Raw genomic sequence first — 26,888 nt, 5'->3', positions numbered from 1 at the left:
ACCTGGTGACTGGAAACTAGCCAAAGTGATTCCTTTACGGAAACACAATGGCGGTGGCTATACTTTGGAAAATATCAGACCAATATCTTTAACATCAAACTTGGTAAAATTAATTGAAAGGGTCGTACTCAAACGTGTTACCGAGTTTGTCGAACAAAAACATATTCTTAGTCCCTGTCAAATCGGATTTCGAGCAAAATTTTCAATATGGAATGCACATACCGACCTTGAGAGTCGAATTCTTCTTGCGCGGCGCAAAAAAATGCATGCTGCATTGGTGACTCTAGATATAGAGAAGGCTTATGATAGTGTAGAGCCCCGAATTTTATTGCACAGATTAGAATCGCTATGCTTTCCACAATACTTAATTGATTGGATATCTACATTCCTACAAAACAGACAATTTTACTGTTCATTGAATGGAGTACATTCTAGCAAATATCAACAAACCAGAGGTGTCCCTCAAGGGGCAGTTCTCTCGCCCGTGCTCTTTAACATTTTAATGAGTTCAATTCCCACTCATCAGGAGATCCGCACGTATGTCTATGCGGATGACATCGCATTCTTTACGGCTGCACCTGACATTCAATCCCTCAACAGGCGCCTGCAATCGTACCTAAGCTTCCTTCAAAATTGGTTAGATGACTTAAAATTTAAATTAAATGTTAAAAAGTGCGCGTTCCTTGTTTTCCAAATTCAGGATCCGGTAACTCTTGCTCTAACATTTAAGCAGGAAATGATTCCTCAAGTTAAGTCTTTGAAATATCTAGGCGTGATTTACGATGACCATCTGGCATGGAGGGATCACATTGAACATGTTGCAGCGAAGGGGGCACGTGCTGTGGGTATGTTGCGCAGGTTAAGCAGTCCAAGGTCTGGGATGCGGCGAGACGCACTATTAATGATTTATGTTATATATGTCCGCCCAATTATAGAATTTGGATCTGTGTTATTTTCTGGTTCACCTGCTTACAAAATTCGTCCGCTTGTTCTTTTAGAGCGGGAAGCGCTTAGATTATGCCTTGGGCTCCCCAAATTCGTGGCTAATAATGTATTATACCTTGAAGCCCGAATACCACCGTTAATAACTAGATTACAATTCTTGACTGTCCAGACGTATCTGAAAATATATGAATCACAATTCCACCGCTCCATATCAATTTTTTGTTGCGAGCCAGACTCCTTTTTTGGAGTCGTATGGCCTCGGTTTCATACCCCGCAGGTAATTCTAGGGCAAAATCTCTTACAACCTTTGCACGTAGTCCTTTCTAACATCTTTCCAACAAAAGTAAGTGCATCGTCGGTTCAAATTATCTTTGATGACATTTTCCCAAATAATGCGAAACACTTAGCACCTCACATTTTAAATGGATTATTAGAAGATCATTTACAAAGTCTTCCCGTTAGCATAACAATAGCAACGGATGCTTCTCAATTTAATGAAAAAGCCGGCGTTGGAATATACTGTCCGCTTTTAGACTGGGCTTTTTCAGTCCGTCTTCCGGATTTTACTCCAATTTTCCAGGCGGAGTTGCTGGCGGTGGTGCTTGCTCTGCGCAAACTAGACACAACATACTCAACAGTGGCTGTAATTACAGACTCTTATTCTTTGTGTAGTCGCTTTCTTCGAATATGGATTCGCAAATTTTAAACACCTTTCTTTCATTGCTCCCCTCACATTTGAGGCTCATACATATAGTGTGGGTACCAGGACACAGCAATGTGACAGCCAATGAGATTGCAGACAGACTAGCCAAAGATTCTCTGAACGGCCCTGTATTGCCCATCCTCCCGGCAACAGCGTACATAACAGCAGCAAGATTTCGGCGGCGTGCCTTATTAAGCACGCAGTCTGGATCTATATAATCCTCGGATGACTACCTGCACCTCAAGTATTCGTGGAATAGGAAGTCATGTCAATCAAGGCAGACTGAGGTCTCTCTAACAAGGCTACGCTGTCGTATTCCGCCCCTAAATTTCTATATGCACAGGTCTGGTTTGGCGCTTTCTCCTGTCTGCGCATTCTGCGGGGAACCGGAAACAATAGACCATTTCTTGATATTTTGCCGCCGTTTTACCATGATGAGAAAACGGTACTTAGAGAAGCCGTTACAACAGCTGGGTCTTAATTTGAGCAGCCAAATTTTATTATCGTTCGGTGCCACCATGCTTGGGTACAGCCACAGGTATGTTTTCAACGCCATTCAAAACTTCTTAATAGAAACAAAACGTCTACCTGACTAATATGCTTCGAAGTTTTATTCTGTACATATAAATCTTACTATTCTCTTACTGCGTGCGTTAGTATTTACTATTATATATTTTGGTTTATCATATCTACATTTCCTTTTCTATTCCCTAGCATTTATTATTATTTTTTTTTTCACGATGTAGTTATACATCTCAAAATCTAATATCTCTGCACCCCAATTCTTGGCCGATCCCCCTGTGTGGGTATGTGCCATCACATTAGAGGAGAACAACAACAACAACAGAAGAGGAGGAGTGGTGAAGAGGATGTGTTTTCAGTTCCTATTACAGTTGGTAGTGTGCGCGTGTGTTGTGTATCTTCTCTTGTGTTTGTGTTTGTTGCGCCACATTTCTGAATAAGATGAACGAGTTAGTCGGTACAACCGGTTGGACCCTCTTACCATGCTAACAAACGTCGTTTTCTTTCTCACTAACACGGCTATGACCGGGTTTGAGAATAACGAGGACAACTTGACGACTTGAGAACGGTTCGCCACCGAGTTAAAACTGCGTTTTGGCGACTCTGTTTCCTGCAAAAAGCGGGCTAAGCAGACCCTTGCTCAAAGAGCTCAATTGCCCTAAGAAACTTGTACAACTTATACAGAAGAGATACTCAGGTTATGCAAATGTGTCAGTTCCAACATGTCCAAGGAAGACAGAGTCGGTAACATTTTGAAGGGTATCGCGGCGGACGTGTACAACTTCTTATTCGCCAAGGACAACCGTGGAACTGTCTCCGATGTCATAAGATACATCCGCGCGTTTCAAGCTTTTAAAACACGTCGTATAGCGCCGAAATTTGGGTGGCTGGCCAACGTGCCTACCGTGGCCAGTCTTGATGACCATGCCTAACTAGATCTTCCGTCAACTATCCGGCAAATTGTGCGCGAATAACTTCTACGGATCAACAGGCTTCCTCTGCATGAATGTTTTGAGATCTCTGTCCAGATGGTCTCTAGACGACCGCCTTCACCACCACAAGCGATTCAAGTGCAGCCTTTCTCTCAAGCTCCTGAAATTGCAGCTTCTGTTGACTACCCGCCAATGCATTTTGCCAACCCGACTGCGTCGATGCTTGAAGCCCCCAGGTACGGCGTCACCTCAAGTGCACCTAGATCTTCAATTCAATCTACCAGGATTCCTGTGCAGTATGAGCATGCTGCCAGACCTACGACGCGCCCTGTTGTGCCTGGCTCTTATCCACAACAGCATTTTCTGCCTTCCTTACCGATATGCTACTACTGCGGCGTCTAAGGTCGCATCGCCAGGTACTGCCGCAGTAGGTTCCCGCCACGCTATAACCGCCCAGTGCCTCCAACCCAACAATCGACAATACAGTCCCGTTTTTCAGCAATTCAATACTCCCCGTGGGTACTACCGCAATATCCAGAACGAGAATCTCCGCGACCATTCCCGTGCATCTGATCAAATTGTTACTACTCCACCCGCCTTCCGTACGCGTCGTTCTTTCATCATCGCGGCGGCGCTCCATGTCGCCCCGTCAGGAAAACTAACCAGCGCGACCAATGGGGGTGAGGCCGCTGGAAATGTGCTGTGTGTCAACATCCCTCCAACTACAATGCTCAAAAACAAAATTCGTGTGTTCATTGATGGTGCGTGTACACTAGCTTTAGTGGATACGGGTGCGACTGTGTCTGTGATGAGTAATCAGTTTCGGCGCTTGTTGGGACGCAAAGTGATGTTTGAATATGACCGTGATTCAACATTTGGTGGTGTCAGTGAAGAGGTGTTGCGGCCTCTGGGTGTGTGTAGTGCGGAAGTGTCTGTGGGTGGTGCAATTCTTCAAGCCGAACTCGTCGTCTTACCCCACTCTACGCATGACATCATCTTAGGAATGGACATTTTGAAGTCTTGTGGCGTTACAGTGGACTGCCGAAGTAAAGAGGTTCACTTTGACGGCTCGTATCTGCCGACTCGTTTTGAAAGCGGCCGTAATGAAGAAACAGTTTTTAGTATTACCGAAGACACAGTAGTTCCACCCTTGTCTGCCATGTCCGTTGCCGTGTCCGTTCCACTTCTTGAGCAGGTTTCATTTTAGGCCGTTGTGCACCCAGTTCACTCAGCATGCCTGAAGAAAAATGTTATTATTCCTCATTGGATGATCTCCGCTCATCACGGTAATGCCTCGTTATGGACAACACATCAATCGTCCGAGCCCGCAGTTTTACCCACCGGATTGAAGCTTGCCTTCTGTGGATCCGGTGCGCCCACGTTGCTGTTGCTTTGGTCACAGATGCTACGAGTACCACCATACCTCCCTCCAGCTGCTGATGAAACTTCGATCTGACACATGATCAGCGCCTATCTAAGCTCACCTCAACGCCGTACTCTCGTGGATATTCTTCTACCCTTTTAGCTTATGTTTGACTTTTCTCAAACAGATGGACCAACAACCTCTTGCCCTGCACCTCGGACACATCGTACCATCGACACTGGTTCAGCTCGTCCCATCCGTCAAAAGCCATATCGCGTGTGCCCTTCTGAGCGCAGAGTCATTCATGAGCAAGTGGAGGACATGCTGCGGAAGAAGGTGATACAGGAGCCATCTGCCCTTGAGCAGCCCCTGTTATTCTCGTACGCAAGAAAGACGATCCGTGATGATTCTGCTTCGATTACCGGCATCTGCATTCTGTTACGAAAAAGGATGTCTATCCTCTTCCTCGCATAGACGACACCCTCGACTGCCTCTTTGGTGCGTCTTATTTTTTGTGTCGATCTCAGATCCGGCTACTGGCAAATTCCAATGGATCCTGCGGATAAGAAAAAAAAACAGCCTTTGGACGCCAGACAGCCTTTATTAATTTAATGCTATGCCATTCCGGCTGTGCAATGCGCATGCCACATTTGAACGATTTATGGAGTCAGTTTTGCATGCCTTAAAATGGGACATTTATCTTTGCTATCGGGCCGATGTCGTCATATTTGGGAAATCCTTCCAAGAACACAATGACCGTCTAGTGCGTGTCTTGAATTGTCTACACAAAAACTGCCGCTGTTGAGTCTTTTAAACTTCGCGGACAGTGAAGTGGTTGCGCAGTTTTCTAGGGTTGTTTTCTTATTTTAGACTCTTTATGCATTGCTTTGCTGACGTTGCTTACCCACTGACGTGCTTTCTGCACAAAAACTCTACTTTTGACGGGCACCAGACTGCGACGCGTCATTCCGTCAACTGAAGTTTATTTTAATATCGAAACCCATCTTACGTCACTTCGATCCTGCTGCAGTGACAGAAGTACACACGGATGCTAGTGGAATCGGTCTCGGTGCAGTCCTTGTCCAACGGCACGATGGAGGAGAGCATGTTATCGCGTACGCAAGTCGTACCCTGAGCAAGCCGGAGCGAAACTATACAGTCACCGAACAGGAATGCCTGGTAGTCGTTTTCGCTGTGCAGCATTTCCGTTCATATTTGTACGGATGGTCCTTTACTATCGTAACTGACCATCATTCTGTTGGCTGCGGAATTTTCGAGACCCATGTGGTCGCCTCGCACACTGGGCCCTCCGGTTACAGGAATATGACAGCCTTGGTGTACAAAAGAGGGAGGCGTCATGCAGACGCAGTTTGTCTTTTTAGGATGCCAATGGCCACGACCGGATCTGACAGCGACGATTTCGACAATTACTTATCTTCCCTCTAGGCAGCGTTCCAAGACACGAATGTTTTCAAATAGAACAGCAACGGGATAGCAGTCTGTAGCCTCTCTTTGCCGCCTCCCAAGCCAGCGCAGCTACAAGCGGTTTTTGTGTGCGTGATGGCCTCCTATGGAAAAAGAGTTATTCGCCTGTCGGCCAGCGATACCTATTCGTAGTTCCCAAGACACTTTGCATGGACGTATTGCGTGTAATGCATGATGATCCACATTTCGGCCATTTGGGATCAGTTCGAACACTCCACCGTGCTCAAGGAAGATTTTACTGGCCCAGAATGCGCTCGACTATTGAACAATACGTTGTCAGTTGCAAGCACTGTGAACGCCACAAACATCCCACTGCAGCTACATCTGGCTTGCTGCATCCTGTGAAGACCCCGACAGCTCTGGTTGATCAAGTAGGCATTGACCTCGTAGGTCCGTTTCCGAAGTCTTTGGATGGAAATCGCTGCATTGTAATCTGCGGGGACTACCTCACATGTTACTGTGAAACCGCCGCTATTCCGTCTGCTAGGGCGCATCAAGGGTGGCTTTTTCTGCTGCACTCAGTCATCTTACGACATGGGTCGCCACGGATTGTCATCACTGATCGCGGCCGACAATTCACCGCTGATGTTGTTGAAGAGCTCATGCGTTTATGCGCCGTAACTTCCAGACACTCGACGCTATAATATCCCCAGACAAATGGCTTCACTGAGCGTGTAAACAGAACGCTATGTAAACAGAACATGCTAGCTATGTATGTTGATGCAGGGCATAAGAACTGGGACACTATACTACCCTTCATCACGTATGCGTTTAATACCGCCACGCATGAGACGACTGGGTACAGTCCATTCTTCCTGCTGTATGTCAGACCGCCACGCTACTCCCTGAATACTATCCTGCCCTTCTCAAGCCGTGAAGATCCCTGCCTGGTTGAGACCCTCTGTCTCGCCGAAGAAGCTCCGAGAATCGCCCGCTTACGGTCTGGTGCGTCACAAGAACGTTCAAAAGCACGGTACGATGCCAGTCAACGGCGTGTAACGTACTCCATAAATGATTTAGTCTGGCTGTGGCATCCAATTCGGCGCCGCGGTCTACATCAAAAACTCTTGCCCCACTATGACGGCCCATATGTGATTGTCAAACGCATCAGTGACTTAAAGTATGCAATAGCCCGCATGACAGCGTCGGGTCGTCGGTCTGCCAAAACCGAACTATGTCATGTTGCCCGCTTGAAGCCGTATCAGCCTCGCACGACTCACGAACACGCCCTGAGGGATTCGTCTGAGTAGGGAGAAATGTCACGCTACTGACGACGATGAAGGATTGTGATGGTGTGGGAGAAGAGTAGGAAGAAGCGTTGGTTTCTGGGGGCTAGTAGGCTTCATCTTGTCCCGCTATATCAGCACGGTGAATAAACACTCCTTCTTATTACACCGTAACAATATGATACGCGAGGCTTTAAATCTTCCTATAGCGTCAGATTCCTGGCTGTGGTACGGTAGGAATGATAGAGCAGACGTGCTTTCATATGCTTGAGCTGCTGAAGTGGCTGCCAACCTGTTCATGGCTCCCACATGTCCCTTACAGTCCAAGCGATCATGATCATGTGGAGCGACGTAGTCGGCTCAGCGGCTCTTACATTGAGCGGCTGCAGCTCGGAAGTGAAAGGTTCCAGCGGTAGAGAGCTCCGTCAATATTTCGGTCTGTGAGCGTCCGGGTAACAAGTTGATTTGGTGGCGGCCACCTTTCACTTTATTTGTTAAGCATGCTTTGCCTACGTTTGTCCTACTATTTGGTTATTTGCTAGATCCATTTTGCCGTTTAGCTATTACGTGTTATTTTTTTCTTTCGCTCTTCCTGTTCATGTTGAAATTTCATAATTCATGCTTATCTGTAAACAGTTTTTGTAGCTCGCATTCTAAAACGTTTTTAAACTACCTATAACTATTACGTCTATGCCTTTTTTGCTGTAATCAACCATGATACTTGCTGTATTATTAAAAAATTGTGGGTAACAAACAGAAAGCGGAATACGTACCGAATATGCAGCAGGTGCAATGCCGCTTTGATGTGGGTAACGTGGGAATTGTCCTCATGCTAGCATTCGTTGGGCTAGATGACAAGACAGACACGATCCAGTTTTACTCAATACAGAGGCAGAAGCCAAACGGCGGAATAACAAGGATGAACAGCTCCTAGGAGAGCTGTAATGTCCCGTAGAGGGAGAAGAAATTCCGGATGTCTTGGACAAAGTCATTCCTGTAGAATCATTCTATAGAAAATGCGGAGGAAGTTTCAGCGCAAAGCCGTCGTCGGCTGATTTCAATTGTATGACTACACCATTCCCTTGATTCGCCATTTTTATCAACTGTGGTCACTATGACCCAATCAAATTGGGAACTTTTCTCAGTGGCTATATTTTTAATTGATAGAGGCTTAATCACCAATAAAGTTATTGTGAGTTTTTCCTACGAGCGATCATCTTGCGCCATGGTTCTCCCTGTATCTCGATTAGAAACCGTGGGAAGACATTCCTTTCCCAAGTCCTGGCTGAAGTACTCCACGCTGCCAACACCGTCCACAGGACATCTTCTAGTTATCATCCTTAGACCAATGGCCTCATCGAACACTTTCACCGTACCTTGTCCGACATGATATCCATCTACGTCAGTCCTGGCCATAAGAACTGGGACACCATTTTGCCTTTCGTTACCTATGCCTATATTTCCGCCGTCCAACGCACCACTGGCTATAGCCCATTCTTCTTAGTGGCTTTATTTTTAATTGATAGAGGCTTAATAACCAATAAAGATATAGTGAGGTTTTCCTACGAGCGATCATCTTGCGTCATGTTTCTCCGTGTATCTCGATTAGAAACCGTGGGAAGACATTTCTTTCCCATGTCCTGGCGGAAGTACTCCACGCTGCCAACACCGTCCCCAAGACATCTTCTAGTTATCATCCTTAGACCAATGGCCTCATCGAACACTTTCACCGTACCTTGTCCGACATGATATCCATCTACGTCAGTCCTGGCCATAAGAACTGGGACACCATTTTGCCTTTCGTTACCTATGCCTATATTTCCGCCGTCCAACGCACCACTGGCTATAGCCCATTCTTCTTAGTTTATGGCCGTCAACCAACAACCCTATTCGACACCACCTTCTCTCCTCCTGCCTCCCCATCTGCATCATTGGGCGACCAGTTTTCCACACGTATGGCTAATTACCGGTAAATTGCTCGCCGCAACACTGAAGCCGCCCAGCAAGAACAGAAGCCCCGCTATGACCAGTACCACCGCACTGCCGCCTCACAACCGGTGATGAAGTGCTATTCTGGACGCTGATCCGCCCGCCTGGGTTGTGCGAGTTCCTCCATCTCTATATCGGTCCTTACACCGTGCTCCAAGAAACATCTCCCGCGAACTACCGGGTTATATGATCGCATACCGTCGCCGATCGGCGTCGGCGCTCGCATGTTTTTCATGTTTCGCACATGAAGCCGTACACCCGTCGACCCGCTTTCATTTAAACAGCGACCAGGGTGGCTGCTTCCTTGCTGGGGGATTTGTGTGAGCGCGGTGCCAGAACGTTCACTTCTTTCATCTGTACATAAGCAGCATCATAATCCTTCACCGGTGTTCGCAAGACCACGCGAAAGATCACGCGGAAATAAAGATGTTTGTTCGAGTGGACGCTCATAATGTTAAATTTTCTTGAGTAGAGTATTATATATTTTATTGGGATTGTACTGCGTTTTCCAAAAAGAAAACGTTTAGTGCTTCTTGAATTTAAACTGATATCGGGTGTGGACACATTGCCTCTACAACAATAGCAAGAATGAGAGTTGGAATGTCATTTTGAGTTTTATCAATGTCTGTTTTCAGGAAAAGCATCTTAAGCTACGGAAATTACAGCGGCAGCATGATGACCAAGAAACTAACGTGGCTACGCAAGACAGATGAGAATCTAGATGAAGCGAGTTGAAAAATAAATGCATGATTAAAATACCAGCATGATTTCAGCGTTCTTCTTAATTTCATAATACTGTATGCGTCCGTAACATAGCAAAGAGGAGGGCCAGTTTATACCATGGTTTGCTAGAACCGAGAATAAGAAAATGCGGAAAAAGAGTCAGAAAAAGCGAATGCTACAAAGCTTCTAATTAGCTTTTTTGTAGCGGATTTGAGTCTCTGTGAATTTAAAAAGGTACCTAAATTCACATTAGCTGCGGTAGGCAATTACTCCTGGGCAACCTCTTGTGACCCTACAGTAAAGGCTTGGCAGGAAATAATAAATGCGAGAATTTGTCCTCGCATGGCGTATGTTTGGAAATGGGATGCTGTGCGGTGAATTGGGAGTTGCAGAGACAGTGTGGGGCCCATGGAGCTGAGGTGTCCCATTCTCTAAACGAGAGGAAAAACGCCCGTCACCTTCACTATTTTTCCAAGCCCTTGCCATGGTCCATAGAAAGTTTAGCTGCTAGTATAGTTTTATTTCCGTTTACATAGCTAAAAATTCAGAGCATTTTTTTATGTTTGGCCTTAGCATAGCGTAAGTACAAATTTGGCCCTTTATAAATCTTTAGCAGCCATCATGAGGGCAATTACGTTCAATCTATATTATAGTCGGCATCACGGGACGTCAATGATGAATTTGATTTCAAGAAAAAGTGTTCGCTTTCCTTTTTTCTCAAGGCAGAAGTGATAAGACCAAATTTGGCAAGTGTCTCCTAAGTAGTTTTCAAAGTTCTTCAGCTATCAAAGAAGGCATCTTTCAGAGTCCACTGAAAAAAACCTATGGGGTACTTTGGCAGCCTAATTTCACTAGACGGAGGCCTTTGCCTCGCTACGTCGACTGCCAATGACTGCCAATTGCGACTTAATAACACAAAATTATTTCATTCTTCGTGAATGTTTCTATGAATGTTTGTGAATGTAATTCGCTCCGCGCGTCTGCGTTCCAAGTCCCTGGCTTTGGTACCAGATGATGTGGCCAGTCGCTGTTGGCGCCTCCTTTGTGCTTCCTTTGCTTTCGTCTCAGGCGAAGCATTGCGCCATCGCATACGCTTCCGTTCCGTATCTCCCGCCTTATTCCTAGGAGAAGTCTGGAGCTCCCGTTCATGCATTAATTCATTGATCTTTCGTCATTTGGTGTTGGATGTAGCCGCCTTCCTGCGTTATCCGAACCTCTATTTACGGAATCATTGGGCACCTTGGGAGCTATCCGACTTACTCCCTCGGTCGCAAAGATACGTATGGCGAAGAAGCACCGTCGCAGCGCGTACAAGCTCCGCCTGCGGTGCAGGTGACGTCACTGTTGCTATGCTCTGCTGCGTATACGCCTCGGCGGCGCCACCTGCCACCGAGGAGCGAGAAGGGTGTGCGCCGGCGCCCTCGTCCGCTGGCACGGTTCCAAACACCACGTATGAGAGCTTGAAGATGTTTTCTTTGAACAGTCCATCTATCACCCGAGGTTTATTGAATTGCATTGCATAAAAATGGAGAGAAAGTGATTTAAAGGAAAATCTTATAAAGCACTTGTTTCGCCCAATAATAATTATGAGGTATTACCGATGGGCCACTAATTGTGCACACACTCCCAGACACTCGCGTGAGGGAGGGTAGCTGTACTGGTCTCAAAGGAGATGCCCTCGACTTAGGTGGCAAGCTTAGTCGGAAGTCAACCACATTGTAGTGACAGAAGGGGGTGGCCGTTGGTGCCTAGCTTTCGCCAGTTCAAGGTAAGCGTCAGAGTCAGAAGTAATAAAAAGAAACTTTATACACAGCATGACACAATAAAGAAAAATTCACACTGCACTTTAAAATACACACACGAGAAGTACACAAAAAAATAGTGCTAAGCATGCAACTAAAGAGGCATTCAGTAACAGATAGGCTTTACAACACTGAACAATACACGAGAGAGTCAAGTAAACAAACACAATTGTTCACCGCGCATTGTCACAGACCGACGCCTGGAGAGTCATGATGTGGCCGCCATGTAAGACGAGCGCCACTCCCTCGCAGATCTGTTGGTTTGCCAGCAGAGTGTGAACCATGGGAGCCAAGCATTGACACTTGCTAACTCGCCCGCAATACTAGCTCACTCTCTACAAGCACAAGCAACGCGACCTTAAAAAATAGTACGCGCGAAGTCTGGCGAGCACATACACTTAACTTCGCTCATTTGAATGTCCCCTTTCCGCCGAGCGGCGCGTCGTCATTGATTCGGCATGGCCGAAACTTCTGGAGAGGGCGAGTACGTTGCGGCTGGGTGAGTTACTGGTTATCCCCATCATCGCCGAGTGATGAGAAGGAGGGTGAAGCTGAAGCCGGTACGTACAAGGCCACGCGCTCTCCTCGCGTGCGGAAGGACGTTTCTGGGATGTGGTGGAATGTTCGACCCAGAGGCTGCGCCGGCTTCCTTCGCGCCGCCAATTTCGCCATGTGCGCCAATTTCGTGACAACTAGGCCAATTAATTCATTCACGGCAATAGCTACCACACAATCGGAGGTTTTCTTAAGTACTCTAGGCCTATCAAACGATAAACTCACAAAGGAACACCCGAAGTAGACTCGGCTTTGTCGCTATGCAATGAGGTTGATTGTCAGCCTCAGCGTTACGATCCATACATATGCCCAAACAATCTGTAATATTAGAAGGGGTATATTAGTTGAATTCATTTTATTTAATACTACATGCAAGACCAGGAGGAACTGAGAATGAGGGTGAAAAAAGAAAAAATGAAAATGATCTTCCACAAGGTAGGTACATCACAAATAAAACATTTATCATAAATATGACAATGAAATTCTTGAGAAAAATATATCGCCTCGTAAAAACTGTGGCATGTATTGATCAATATCTTGGTTGAGAAGCGTCGGAAATCTCACCATAGAATCACCATAACACGCCATAAAGGCACCAACGTTTTGTGGTAGGTTTATGGTGGTTATAGTGGAACAATGGTATCCATGGTCGTTTATGGTGTACATGCTGGGCATACATCATAGTGGTCATTCTTGACCACTATACTGCATGCACCATGAACAAAAAGAAACAACCATGCCCAACATTTCCCACTCTAACCACCATAAATCCGACTTGGTGGTGCCATGTTGGCGATGTAGCAAAATGGTGTGCCTGATGTTGATTCTGTGGTGCATGCGCATCATAATAGAGTTTTGTTATGGTGTTTATAGATTCCTATGTTGAGGCCATGATGGAGCAGTCTTTTGGTGGAAGGGGGCCAACTTGAGTGGCTCATCTTGTGCGTAGCGCACAATGGCGGTGTGGTAAATGATGTATATAGATATGACCGACATATCGGGTCACTTCCTGAGCATTAAAGTGCATGTGGCTGAATGTCCTAAAGACGCTTATGTTCGACAAATATACCAGCTATGCTGCTCGCCTTATTCCCGCAAGCGAGCATGCATGCTACTTTTGCACATCGGATGCTACATCGGTAGTCGCGATCGCGACAAGGACCTCACTGGTTTTTTATGCCTGCTCTGCCTTCCCACAAACTAAGCAGGTTAGCGTCTGCATTCACCGGTTGTACGTGGTGGGTGCGCACCCCTGCCTGCATGCAAACGACAGCGACAGTACCTGCGATTAGCACGTCGCCGTATACAGCACGCTTGTATAATCGCGTGCAGCCCGTATTCAATGACCATTCATCCGCGAGGATTGTCCTAGGAAGATGTTTTTATCTACTAAGAGAACAAATGACTTCATTTAAAAAAGATTATACAGCATAGCTAAGCCAACAGGTATGCCGCCGCCGCCGCGATGTGTACGTATACTGATCAGAGCTGGTGAGTGAAGCTGTATACAGCCGCGGAAAGCCGGAAACATGAAATAGCCATTTCCAGGTAACCTTCATTTGTAAACTTGGGAAACTTTGGCGAGGCCCCAGCCCATAGTGTTGCTTTCTCGCAAAATCTCTTATATAGAGCTTAATTCAGCTAGGTTGAGGTGAAAGTAAGTCGAGGAGCCTTCGCACACGCAGCCGTTGCCGCAGGTTTCATTTGTACGCGTTGCACAATTTCCACCCATTTCGCACCTATCAAGCTGCTATGCTGGAGCACCATGACGTGGTGGTGCTTATGTGTATTATCACAAAAATCAAGGGGTCTGCGCTCGATCGTGCTAGGAAATGATGGCAGTGCCATGATGAGAAAACTGGGGCATCGCGATCGAAAGAAAATGAAATCCCAGCTATTAAGCTCGTGCTTTGCTTGTGTATGCAGACATAATATTCGCTTCTAGGGAGAGTAGTAGTCAGGCTCTGCTATGAAAATGAATGGAATGCATATTTTGTCAGAGGTACCTAATACGGCTGGAAAAGAAATTTTCTAGCACATGTGCAGTAGCAGTAGTATGAATTGGTTTATTATATATCCTAAAGGAAGGAAAAGGGGTTTGCCAGCACCGGTATCTGCTGATATCTGAAGCACCTGAATTGGGGCGGCAGAAATAAAGGTGTAGGGAGGAACCGGTAGACAAAATCAGAGGTGAGCGGTAGGGAGAAAGGACAGGGTAGGTAAACAAAAGTGAAGATATATACACTATGACACAATGTACAGTATCGGCGGGCCTCAGCAATAGCTACAAGTGCAGAGGCTGAAAGGTATGTTCAGTAGCGGCGTTTCCACATCATGAAACAAGCTCCATGCTTGAGCTAGCTGCATAAAGTGCAAGTGGTACATAATGTAAAATCAGTGGAAAGCAACGCCACGTGTAATGTCGTTCTCTTTCTCCTTGTGAATGTTATGCTGACCGTCATCAGAAGTCTCAAAAACAGTACAATTCACACAGAGGCTCTCTGAGATGCACCTAATTTGAGCACTACATTCTAGCAAAATCGTGTAACACCTTTCATAGGGACATTTTAAATGATGAAACAGCCACATAAAATCTTTTGTAGTCATAGAATTTATTTTGGGGTTAGCTGCAAGGAGAAGGCTGACGCATGCGCCATATGAGCTGATAAAAGACAAAGCAAGCAAATAAGCTCGTCCGAAGAAACTTCGCAGCGCCCAGAGTAATATATCAAAGGTAAATAAGTAAAGAACAGAGACATTAGTCTGCCAACCAAGATCCGTATAACTCGTGGTATGGTCTTTCCAGTTGTGATGTATGGATGCTAGAGTTGGACTGTGAAAAAGGCTGACCGCCGAAGAATTGAGGCATTTGAATTGTGGTGCTGGCGAAGACTCTTGAGAGTTCCTTGGACTGCCAGAAGATCAAATCAGTCGATATTGTCGACCGTAAACCCTGACTGCTCATTGGAGGGTCAAATTCTAAAGTTAAAGCTCAGCTACTTTGGTCATCTGATGAGAAGAGAGGAGTCGCTGGAGAAAGATTTGATGTTGGGAAAGGTCGCCGGAGAAGGAGTAGGCAGCGAACGCGATGGTTAGATGGCATCCTCGAGGCACTGCAGATGAAGTTATGTGATGTTAGGAAGATGGTGAAAGACCGGAAAGCGTGGCGTGACATGGTCCATAGGGTCACGAAGAGTCGGACACGACTGAACGACTGAACTGAACTGAAATAATGGTTGGCATATGCAATATGAAAGCAAAAAATCCCCCAGGCCATATGCTGAGTATGTAAAGAGTAACAGCATTTTTCAAAGCTGATTTATGCTGTCTTCAAACAAGGCAAAGACACTGTAGCGTGCGGTTCTACTTGCCGGTTTTAAAAGAGGTATGTATACGAATATGGTAAAAAAAAAAATATGTTCCGGAATTTTAGAACAGAAAGAAACATGGTTGTCAGAAACAAGTATTTCCCAAAAAATCCCAGGGTACTGAAAATATGTAACCAGAATAACTTTTGAAATGTTGTTTTCTTGTAACATTGGCAATTGGTCATTGGTTTATTCAGTAAGCACTATGGCAGGCAGCGTAAAATGCTAAACGCTATTTTCATATTCACAAGGTCTAGATGTAGACATTAAAAAAAAAATGCATTTTCAATCTTATACTATTCAGACTACAATTAATGCTGATGCTCATGATGAGAACCTTACCACAACAATTTATCCTTGGGGCACACTGCATAGTTTTCGTCAGTTTACAACTATACAAGTTGCTCAATAATTTTGAAAAATGAGCGATGCACATGCCTAATTTGCTTTGTCTGCAATTTAACACATGACAGATAAAAGTAAATAGAAAGTAATGTATTGTTACGTTTCTCCACCGAGAAGTGGGACAGCTGACGCTGCCACCGCATAGCAACAGGCAGAACCGCGAGCGGATCGGCCATTTCGACGCCGTTTATCGGTTGCGCAACGTTTCCTCCCGTCGACAAGTCTCAGCGTGTTCCTGCCACGCGCCAAAGGTGTGTGCGTGTGTGTGCAAAAGCTGGCCAAGCCTGGAGCTCGAGGGAAAGTGCGTCGCCCTCTCCTGTCTGCAGGAGGTGGAGGAGATGAGGTCGGAACACCTGCGATTGAGTCATTCGTCGTGAACCAACATGTCTGGCTCTCCCTTTCCTGTGAGGGTTTACCTTTTCCCTGTGAACTGGCATGCCAATATAAAGCAGCGGCAGACTCCGCTGAGAAAGAGACTACATTGACGCGCCGTTGGCACGACGCAAGACACCAGCTGTGTGAGAGTGTCTGTATTCTCTCCGGGTCAGCTTCTCTGCCCGTTCCTTCATGATGTTTTAGTAAAGGTTGTTTCGTTAAAAGACGCCTCGTCTTTGCTGGCACCTTTGATGCCGTCCGCCGTCCACGGAGCCGCCAGGCCAACGCTACCGAGGGGCCGCGCGCCAATCTTAACAATTGGTGAACAGCGGTGGGATGACGACGACCAAGCCGTAACCGTGGTTGGAGGGACGAGCCAGGCGATACCGTCGTCCAACAACTGGTGAACAGCGGAAAGCGGAGGAACGAGGACGACCAAGCAGTGACCGTGGTCGGTGAAACGAGCCAGGCCTGACCGAGGTGCAACATCTGGTGGGAAGAGCGGAGATGTCCGAGGCGTGACCCGTGTATCAAAGCAGCTCAACGGAAAGGCGGGAGCAGTGCAACGAGCCCTGTGTGATGACTGGTTGCCTGCAGCGGAACGACTGCGTTGGATTCTTGGCTGCGAAGTTTGGTGACTGCGGGACCTTCTTCTACTGAATTTTGCCAGGGTTTTGTTAAGTAGAGAACAGAGCTGGTAATTGTGTTGTCGTTGTTGCTGGGTAATTGCAGCAAGGCAATAGTGGGCAGTAGAGAAGGCAGCACTCTGAACAGCCATGAATTTGGATTTGAAGTCGTTGCGCAAACCAAAATTGCTGGAGCTTGCGAAGGAGTTGGGTCTGAATTTGTCAGACAAACTCAGAAAACCAGAAGTGCTAAAGGCTATTCTTGCGTTGGAAGCTGAAGATGACGAGCTTTTGCAATGCCTTGAGATCATTGACGAACGTCACGAGAAAGAGGAACGTGAACGTAGAGAACGTCACGAGAAAGAGGAACGTGAACGTAGAGAACGTCACGAGAAAGAGGAACGTGAACATAGAGAACGTCACGAGAAAGAGGATGCCCGCGTAAGGAAACTGATGCAGCTGGAGATATTAGCACATAGAATGTGCGCGGAAAGTATTAAAGCTCGCAATGCCATTCAGTGTAACGCTTCAATACCGCGAGATGGTCCGCCACCGTTCCTCATTGCCGAGTATATGGCCGAGTATATGGCAGACTTTGAGAATGTCTGTAGAAGTAAACGCTTCGAGCGAGATAGTTGGGCGCAGAAGTTGGTAGCTCTTCTCTCCGCTGAAGCGTCGGAAGAAATCAAGCGATTGGTTGGCGACCGCTTGAAAAATTACGATGCACTAAAAGAGTCATTGCTGATACGATATCGGATAACGCCTCAGGATCTTCGGAAAAGATATGAGAGCGAGAAACATTGTATCACGGCGTACTTTGATTTGGCGTATCAGTTTAAAGCCGCTGTAAGCGAATGGCTAGACAGTGCGGAAGTTCCGGAGCAAATCGAACTTGCACCGGAGTGTGAGAAACAGCTTGGGGAAGCGGCCGAGCAACGTGACCGCAGTGGCGAGCCGACCGAGCCTCTAACAGAAGAGCATCGTGTTACCTTGGTCGAGCCGCCAGCTGAGACGGTTAGCACAGGCTTAATCGGCGAGAAGTCCGAAGGGACGCCGTTAAGCGAGGTGAACTGCCGACCCAAGTAGCAGTAGGAGATACAGTTCCATCAAATGAGTGTGGGGAACTGGTAGTAACTGAACCGCCTCTCGAGTCGAAAGCAGAAGCTTGTGTAGAGCGCGACGGAGCTAAAAACGAGCTAGGAGAGGAGAAACTTTCGGTTTCCGAAATCAGCTGTGTCGTAGAGCAGGGCACGCAGAAAAACGAAGTGCCGATCAAGGAAGCTGCGCAGCCCGCGAGTTGTGATCAGCCAGGGCAGACCGACGAGGAGTGCGCGTACGCTGAAAAGAGCGAGACTTGCGAAGGCGACAGCGAGCGACCAGAGCAGAGTCAGAATCGTTCGAGCCCCGATACCACGTTAAGTTGTATTCGCGAAAGCAACCCCAGTGCGAACGCGGACGAGGCACACATGGCCCTTACACAATCCGAAGCGCCCCAGCTGTCGAAGGAGCTTGATGCTGCGCCGGTTAGCGCTGAGCAATGCGGCTCATCGGAGGACCCGTGTAACGTGAGTGGCGAGCCGCCAGATGAAATGCCTAGCTTGAGGGCTGGCATGAGCGGTTGTTGTTCGGACTTGACTGAAAGTGAGTCATGCGCTGCTGGCCACGATGCAGACGCGGCGCCGCACTTTGACCACTTCGACGACACCGGTGTCCTACTAGCTTCGGTTACCACTAGCACGTTGACCGCTAGCTTGCTGGAGCTTGCGCCGAAAGAAAGTGGGACTAGAGGATTCAAGTACTGCCACCGAAAACGCGGAAAGGCAGGCGCGAGAAAGATTGCTGCCGTCGTAAGGAGAGCAAGCTCAAACGGTTGCAAAAAGAAAGCCGAAGGCTAGTATTCCAGCGCTGCCGACGAAAAACACGAAAGGGCAGGCGCGAGAAAGAATGCTGCCATCGTAAGGGGAGCAAACTCCAAAGATTGCGAAAAGAAAGCAGAAAGCATGGGTTTCAGTGCTGCCGTAGAAAAAAACGGAAAGGCAGGCGCGAGAAAGAATGGAGAAAGTGTAAGCTATCGCGAAAAAGAAAGCGACTATCCCAAAGGCACAAATGCGCCCGTGCCGAGAAATTGCGTGACTGGTGGGCCACACGTAAGGAGAGGGATAGGTTGTTCAGAAAAGCGAGTGATTCATCCTCGTATGTTTCTTTGCACAGAAACAGGAAGGTACGGTTGTTTCGTGAAACGGACAGCCGAAGCTTCAGTGAAAAGGGTGATCTCAACGGTAACGCCGATGGCTTAAATCGGAGCCCCTAACGTGAGAAGCCTCAGTTTTCACTTCTTGGTGTTTTTCTTCCTGCCATAGGATTTGCAACATATTGTATTGCATTATTTTTGTTTGAGAATGACGTTTTTGAAAGCGCGATTTTCAAATTTGTGGACGCGTTCCAAGTGCTGCTAAGCTGCCCTTTAATGTAGATGGGGGCATCAGAGGGAAATAGTCTGGCATAACTTAGTGAAGATTGTGCCGTGCTTGCTGGCTGACCAGTTGAGTTTTTAGCATGGTTGTGATGCTGTAGGTTGTCAGAAATCTCTCCTGAAGACAAGTTGCAGAGTGTCTTGGAAACCCGGACTTGCCAAGGACTTCTTCAGGCTGACTGGCTCAAGAGAAACAGAGTCGGACGACCCCGGTTAGCAGCCACATCCCGATCCCTCCGGACAGCGGATGCAGTCCCCTGCCCTTCGGGATCTCCCTTCCCCGGCGGGGCAGTCTGTTACGTTTTTCCACCGAGAAGTGGGACAGCTGACGCGGCCACCGCATAGCAACAGGCAGAACCGCGAGCGGATCGGCCATTTCGACGCCGTTCATCGGCCGCGCAACGTTTCCTCCCGTCGACAAGTCTCAGCGTGTTCCTGCCACGCGCCAAATGTGTGTGCGTGTGTGTGCAAAAGCTGGCCAAGCCTGGAGCTCGAGGGAAAGTGCGTCGCCCTCTCCTGTCTGCAGGAGGTGGAGGAGATGAGGTCGAACACCTGCGATTGAGTCATTCGTCGTGAACCAACATGTTTGGCTCTCCCTTTCCTGTGAGGGTTTACCCTTTCCCTGTGAACTGGCATGCCTATATAAAGCAGCGGCAGACTCCGCTGAGAGACTACATTGATGCGCCGTTGGCACGACGCAAGACACCAGCTGTGTGAGAGTGTCTGTATTCTCTCCGGGTCAGCTTCTCTGCCCGTTCCTTCATGACGTTTTAGTAAAGGTTGTTTCGTTAAAAGACGCCTCGTCTTTGCTGGCACCTTTGATGCCGTCCGCCGTCCACGGAGCCGCCAGGCCAACACTACCGAGGGGCGCGCGACCCCCAAACTTAACAGTATGTAAGCTAGCTCAAAACCATCTGATTAGGAATGACTGGTGAAACGTGGATGCATCATGGCCACTACACGCATGAGAATCATGCCAAATAAATTCTTGGAGGTACTGAAGAAGACCTAATATCCCATACAAAATTTTACTGCTGGAACATCTTCATTTCACTTGCTTGCACAAACATGAGTGTTCTAACACGGCCGCTCAATGGAGGCGCACTTGGGTGCGGCCCGTCGCGTCTCCCGAAAGAGCCGTATTGCGCCTAGTTCTCATCGCCACCGCTCCGGGACAAGTCCAGGTGGAGAGCTGCGCGCAGCGGCCGTGCCTGTGCTTTCGTTTAGGCGTCCGCGCGAGCGGCGCTGGATCATTTTAGGATTTATGAGCTGCGTTTCACACATTATGGTGATGCCACGTGCAAATTTGTTATTGATAAGGTGATAGCGGCATGTCACCATGAAAGCGCTTTTCCAAGTTAGACATGGACCCGTTTACAACGAGAATCGAAGAAGCAGTGCGCCTCGCCGAGTGGGCACCCATTTAGTTACGGGCGTTTAAACCGCTGTAATAAAATATAACATATTACAATCTTGAACTCATGACAAAGTTTGGGGCCATTTATTCAGCGTGCACTTTGTGGAAACTCACAATTCAGGACGTAGCGTTCAGCATTATTGTTCAGCGTGTTCCTCCATTTTCGCTGGAAATAATATTGAAGTGAGAAGCACCACCTGAATATACTAGCTAACACAAACTTACAAAAGAAACAACACGAGACAACCAGTTCAACCAGACGCCCGAAGGTTAGGCAATTTTTTCTTTTTATTTTGAAGTCACATGACGCACAGAGGACACCCAAGCCTATTATAAACGAAGAACTTTCCTAGAAAGAGGTTTATGTGCAAGTATTATTTTTTCCACTGTCAGGTTTATATTTCCTGCCCAGTTGGTCAGCAGGGGTCGCATTAGTTTCGTTAAAAATGTTTTGCAGAGGTTCTTGGTGTGACTGTGGTCTCCTCTCTCGCAAATCAACTCCGGACATTGCACAAAATAGGGGAGAAGGGATAAAACCAACATTTTGCATAACTTGCTGCTTCTTCTCACCTCTGGGCACTTCATCACTTTGCTAACAAAGGTGCATGTAAGCTTGCACAAGGCAACTACCTCCATTTTTGGATACCTTAGGTGTCCATTGTCAAGATTCTTGATACTTCCATAAATTGCTTCAGTTGGCTTTGCTACCTGCAGCAGGGTTTTGCAGGAATCACAAGGCACCTGAAAACGAGCACAGACCTTTATCAAAGGATTGGGACAAATAAAAAAATAATGACACTCTAAAGTAAGCACTCGAATACTTTTAAACTTTTGTTAAATATAAATAATAAAGACCCCCCTCCCCCCAGGGCAAGCACTGAAAACAACAACCAAATTAAAAAAAAAAGAATGTTTCATGCAATTTTGTAAAAATGTTCATACCTTCCCTTCACATGCACGTGCAAGGTAGCCAGCCAAGTATGCGATCGGTGCCGACTCTATGTCTGCTGCTGGTTCACACCACACATGAATGTATCCAAGCTCTCTCGAAAACTCTCTCGCAGCAGAGGTGATGGCAGCGGGCAAGGTACGACTTTCGTAATCTTTAATGCCAAATTTTATAGCTGCCTTCGCCTCAGAGTTAATAGGTGCATTTGCGGACTTTGATGCTTGCAAGATGCCAACCTGCACAAAGCATGGCAAAATTTGTATTATCTTCGTTGATTTTCGTTTGTCGCTAATGGTACCTTCAGTATTTTCTCTGAAGTGAAAACTGCAGCCCTTGCGTCAACTCTGTTGTTCCCGCCATTGAATTGCCTTAGGCTGCGAAAAAGCGATTCTACAGGATCGCTGTTCAGGGCCTGCGTTAGGACGTATCGGAAGCTGAAAATAGGAGATTCGGTCAGATGCAATGCACTAGTGAGGCGCACAGAAGACATTATTGTAAAGATACTTACTTGACGTGATCAAGCAGGCACGCAATTAGCGCCACTGTTGATCTAGTTGTCATGATTGTTGCTTCGTACGTTTCCTTGGTTAGTCTTTGCTTCGACGTGCCTCCTTGGACCTGAATGTCTTCGATATAGCAAACAAAGTCCAACTCTAACCAAGAGAGCCGCTCGTCATCTGACAGATAGAATGGCTCCTCTTGGTGCTTCCATGCCTTCACTCATGCAATGTTGTGCAAGGCATACCATTTCGATATCATTTGCATAAACGTGATTGTGGCGGAACTATCTTGAAACTCACACGCTTCAGGGTCGCACTGAGGGTTGCTCTGGAGGAACTGAAGTGTGGCTATCACAGGTGGGGAAAATATATCTACTGCCCTGCGCACCTTCATTTTTTCAAGGTTGCTTGGCTCAACATGAGCCCGCGTGAGGAACTTTACAGGTTTAACTAGAAGTTGGGATTGTATGTCAAAAATCTTCTTCAAGTAATATCCACCTCGAATGGCCTGCCCCTCATCCATCATTTCTCTTTCCAGAAAGTTCGTGCGGAGATTTTTTATCAAGTGGTTTGGGTCAAACGCCAAAAAAAAGGGGGTGACTTCTGAAAGGGTGAGGCACCGCATGTACAAGTGCACCTTCCTCTGAAAGGCTCTTGAAAAAGGCAACGTTAGTTTGATGGTTGTCCGCAACAATTCTTGCGATGTGAAAGCCAACCTCTTCGACTGACTGCATGACTTCCATGGCCATTGAATGAAGCTTATCATTCTTAAGGCAGCGGGTGAAAAAATAACCCACTGGTATAATGTAAGATGTTGATAAGCCTCTCAAAACAAAACACAACAGACGGTTTGCCACCTGAGGGATTGTTATTGAGAGCTCTGCAGAGCCGATGTCTACGAGGCCGAACACTTTGTCGACTTGCCGGTCATATATGACCTTTTGAGCTCTAGACATCTCATCAAGAATTAATGAACAGTAGGCCTCTTGCGGCACACTCAAGTTTTCGTATTCCACACGAAGGCGTTCTTTGATGAGAGATGTCACACCAACTTCTCCTGTTGACTGACCAACATATTTCTGCAGAGTGGTACGGCACGACAGCTTAAAAAGACCTCTTGATCGGACGTGCTCGTAGCCTTTGCTTGAGCATGCTTTCCAAAGTATGCACTCTCTGAGAACATGCTCACTGTACACAGTTTTTTTCATGCAACAGTTGGTCACTTGATTTCTGATGAAGAGAGCTGTTTTTTCACCTGCTTCGGCTGATTTTAGTAACTTCATGAAGTCCTGAACCGCCTTGTTTTCTTCATAACCTTGCAAGCGCTCTTTCAATTTGTCGTGCTCGGCTTGCAGTTTTTGCAGCGCTTTTGCTTGGCGAGCGATTTTTGATTTCAGCCTGTTCTCGGCCTTCTTTGCATCGTCCAACACGCTCGCGAGATCGAATGCAGTCTGACAAGCCTCATCAACCAGCAGAGCATTTTTGCTACAGATTTCCAACTCAGACTGGCATGCATCCTCCACCAACACGTTATTTTTGATGTTCACTTGCGTGCTTACTTCAGGAGCAACATCGTGGTAGCAATCAGAAAGACGAGACCCACTCACATTTGGATCCTCTCTGGAACCATCACGCTCAGCTGGAGTTCTCCGAACTGTGCCATCAGCAGACCGGTCAACTCGAGGTCTCTTTGTTCTTTGCGAACTTGTTGGTTGCATGTAATGTGGGTAGTTCGCGAATACGGAGGGGACGGCTGATGGAAGCAGGATCTTCAGTTTTGTGTTCTTCCTGTAGTCGTCGTCTGTGAAGTGCAGTGAGCATACCAGTGACCTCTCATTCGGCTCCCACTGGCTTCCTTTTCCGGCCGAGCCCTCCCGAGATATGTTTTTCAGCCATGCTGCTCGACGTTGTAAATCGCACGGGAACTCGTGGTAACCGATCTTCGGATCTTTCCTTGAGTTCGTGGTGCATAGCAGCACACAGCAGTTGCGTGGCATAGTGACGCATGCGTTTAGGACGCTGTTGACACAGGCACCGATGACATGCACGCAGAACTAGCAGAACCACGCAGGCATGCTGAGCAGCAACAACTAAAACACGCGCCAAAACAGCGAGCGAAGTCCTTTCCGCGTCGTCTGGCCGTCCGTGCCGGCGGTAGCCGGCGGCGCCTCGTCCCGGAGTGGTGGCGCCCCCGCAGAGAATGACGGCGGAAACTGTAACTTCTCCCAATACGCGCTTCCCCAGCCATTGCGGCGCGACGCGACGGGCCGCACCAAGTGCGCCTCCCCATTGAGCGGCCGTGGTTCTAACCAATGTTATCAAAACAAATATGATGAGCGGCCCATGTCACAGTTTCGTGAGCATCAAAAATAAACTCAGCTATATGGAGGAGGTGTAAAAACAAAAGGAGTGGCTTCAGCCTATGAGTGGGGTATTCATTCTAGAGCTTCACAGACATGACCTAATGAAATGATGGCAATCTAAGAAAATAGCACAACTCATTTCTGTTCCTTCAATGATATTTTACATTTACTCTCGGCTGTCTAGGAGTTACTGAAAAAATAAAACGTCCACAAAAAAGACTACCTATGAAGGCAAAATGCAACTTGGAAAGGAGGGACCTGAAATATTCTCACACTTTTAAAGCTTTCATATAAATCGACATCATATGAGCTATGCATTATGCTAGCAATCCGTTAGGTCTATTCTGGCTGTTTGGATCGGATGTTTCATAATGGCTGCAGCTGTGCATTAAAATATTGATTTAAAAATTTTGTAATGCATTACCTAGGCCCTCTAAACTGCATTGAACGCAAGTGCTCTTTGCAAAAAATGAAAATTACCTGATCGACATGAGGTTGATAAATATATTAAAAATGCAATAATTCAAACTATAATGAAATAACTATGTATCATGAAAAGAGTCAGAGCTAAAAAACAGGGCACAGAAAAGAACAAAAAAATAAAATGAGCACTGCCAAGCTCAAGAATTGTGCTATGGCACATCTTTTGTGCTTCACAAGACGATGACCAACTATCGAGAAAATACCGTCTCAGGAAGAATTCCATCAGAAATAAATAATAGTGCTTAATAATTTAGGGTAAATTAGCTAAAATGTCCTACATTTCAGCCTACTGATATAAGGCACAGTACAAAATGCAGATGCATGCGGTTGTACTCGACATTTGCTGAAAGCATTATAGCCTTCTGCCACTGACTTGTTCTCATCTGTATATATAAACAAAATGAGAGTGAGAATGCAGCCATTTGCTGAAATAAAATATGTGCTTGAAAGCTAATCAAATATTCGCGCCGGACAATTTGAATTGCAATAAATAGTGCCCTTGTCAAAAAGACAACACACCAGGCAGTCAAGTTATTATCTAAATACAGAGAGAGCTATGGTGTAGCAAAGAGGAACTCACTTCAGTTCGAAACCCTGCAAGCATGTCTTGTATCTGAGAATTAATACAATCCTTCACTTTATACTGCGCACATCACCGATCATAGTAATCACATGGAGCAAAGGAGATCAAAAAAGAAAGGTGAGCATGCCAGCAGGTGTTCATTATATTTTTGTCCTGTCCTTTACATTCAGGTTAGCATAACTGCAGACCAATATTTTACTTCTATGAAGTAGACTTCCTGCTTTTGCCTCGGTAGTGTGAACAGCATGCCCATGCAAATAATATAGCGACCTAATAAAGTAGTAACAATAATAAGAATGATATAATGACTGTGAAGGAAAAAAATGGTCAACCAGTATGTGAAGTGATTGAGTTTGATCAGGCCATATTTCAAGATTGGAGCACAGATTTGCGATTTCAACACTCTAGAGGCATCATCTACATGTATAGCAGAATTACGAGGTAATTTAAAGCAGACAATAATGTGGTATTATAAAGATCAAGCCAACCTAATGAGACGCCTGTGGTAACAAGCGGACAATTGTTTTTCTAAACTGAACTTCAAGGAATATGAGAAACAGTGCAAGAGGGAATTGTATAAGAAAGCATAAGATCAATGAGGTAACTAATAGCATACTACGGTTTCTAAATTCCTTCTTGCACTCATAACCATGTGCTTGCTTTTTCATCCTGCACCGCAAGTTAACAGATAGCTCCACTTTTGAAACATTGTGAAATCGGTAAGCTTGGGTAACTACAAGTGGGTAATATTAGCAGCTGTCAGTAGTTTGGCACAACTTAGTTTTCCACTGATATTCTCGCCATGTACCATGCACTGCGATTTTTTTGCCTTTCCTAAAGCTGCCCCCAAGCAGGCAGTCGATTGCAGACTTGTCAAGTATGATTGCAGCCATGCAATACTGCTTTCACAATGCTTCAGATTTTAGTAAGCGCTTGAGGCTCAATTTCTAAGTTGGATCCACACGTATACATGTATTTTATTCACACTGTATCGGCCTTATGGCTGACAGTGTCAATAAATAAATAAAGTGAGCTGGCGCTGTTGTTGGTGGTGGTGGTGACAAATATTTATTTACTCTTTGTACAAGGAGGTGTTTGAAT

The 26,888-nt window shown here is 46.4% G+C and overlaps 1 protein-coding gene and 1 pseudogene across 4 annotated transcripts in view; one reads left to right on the top strand and one right to left on the bottom strand.

The window, feature by feature from the left end:
- LOC146177275 (amyloid beta precursor like protein 2-like) overlaps positions 1 to 9,923 on the top strand; it is a 92,589-nt gene extending 82,666 nt beyond the window's left edge. For all 4 annotated transcript variants that reach the window (XM_084580414.1, XM_084580417.1, XM_084580416.1 and 1 more), the window contains one exon: positions 9,801 to 9,923. Coding sequence is in view for 2 of the 4 variants with exons in the window: in XM_084580416.1 (XP_084436542.1) it covers positions 9,801 to 9,814 (14 nt within the window). In the remaining 2 variants the exon portion in view is untranslated. The remainder of the gene's footprint in view (positions 1 to 9,800) is intronic.
- A 1,193-nt stretch (positions 9,924 to 11,116) lies between these two features.
- Positions 11,117 to 23,314, bottom strand: LOC146177274 (uncharacterized; annotated as a pseudogene).
- Positions 23,315 to 26,888: the final 3,574 nt, after the last annotated feature.

This window comes from Amblyomma maculatum, chromosome 10, assembly GCF_055883805.1.
Source record: "Amblyomma maculatum isolate TAMU_Amacu chromosome 10, ASM5588380v1, whole genome shotgun sequence".
In the NCBI taxonomy this organism is placed as follows: domain Eukaryota; kingdom Metazoa; phylum Arthropoda; class Arachnida; order Ixodida; family Ixodidae; genus Amblyomma; species Amblyomma maculatum.
Note: the sequence above shows the minus strand (reverse complement) of the source record. Positions and strands in the feature narration are given on the sequence as shown.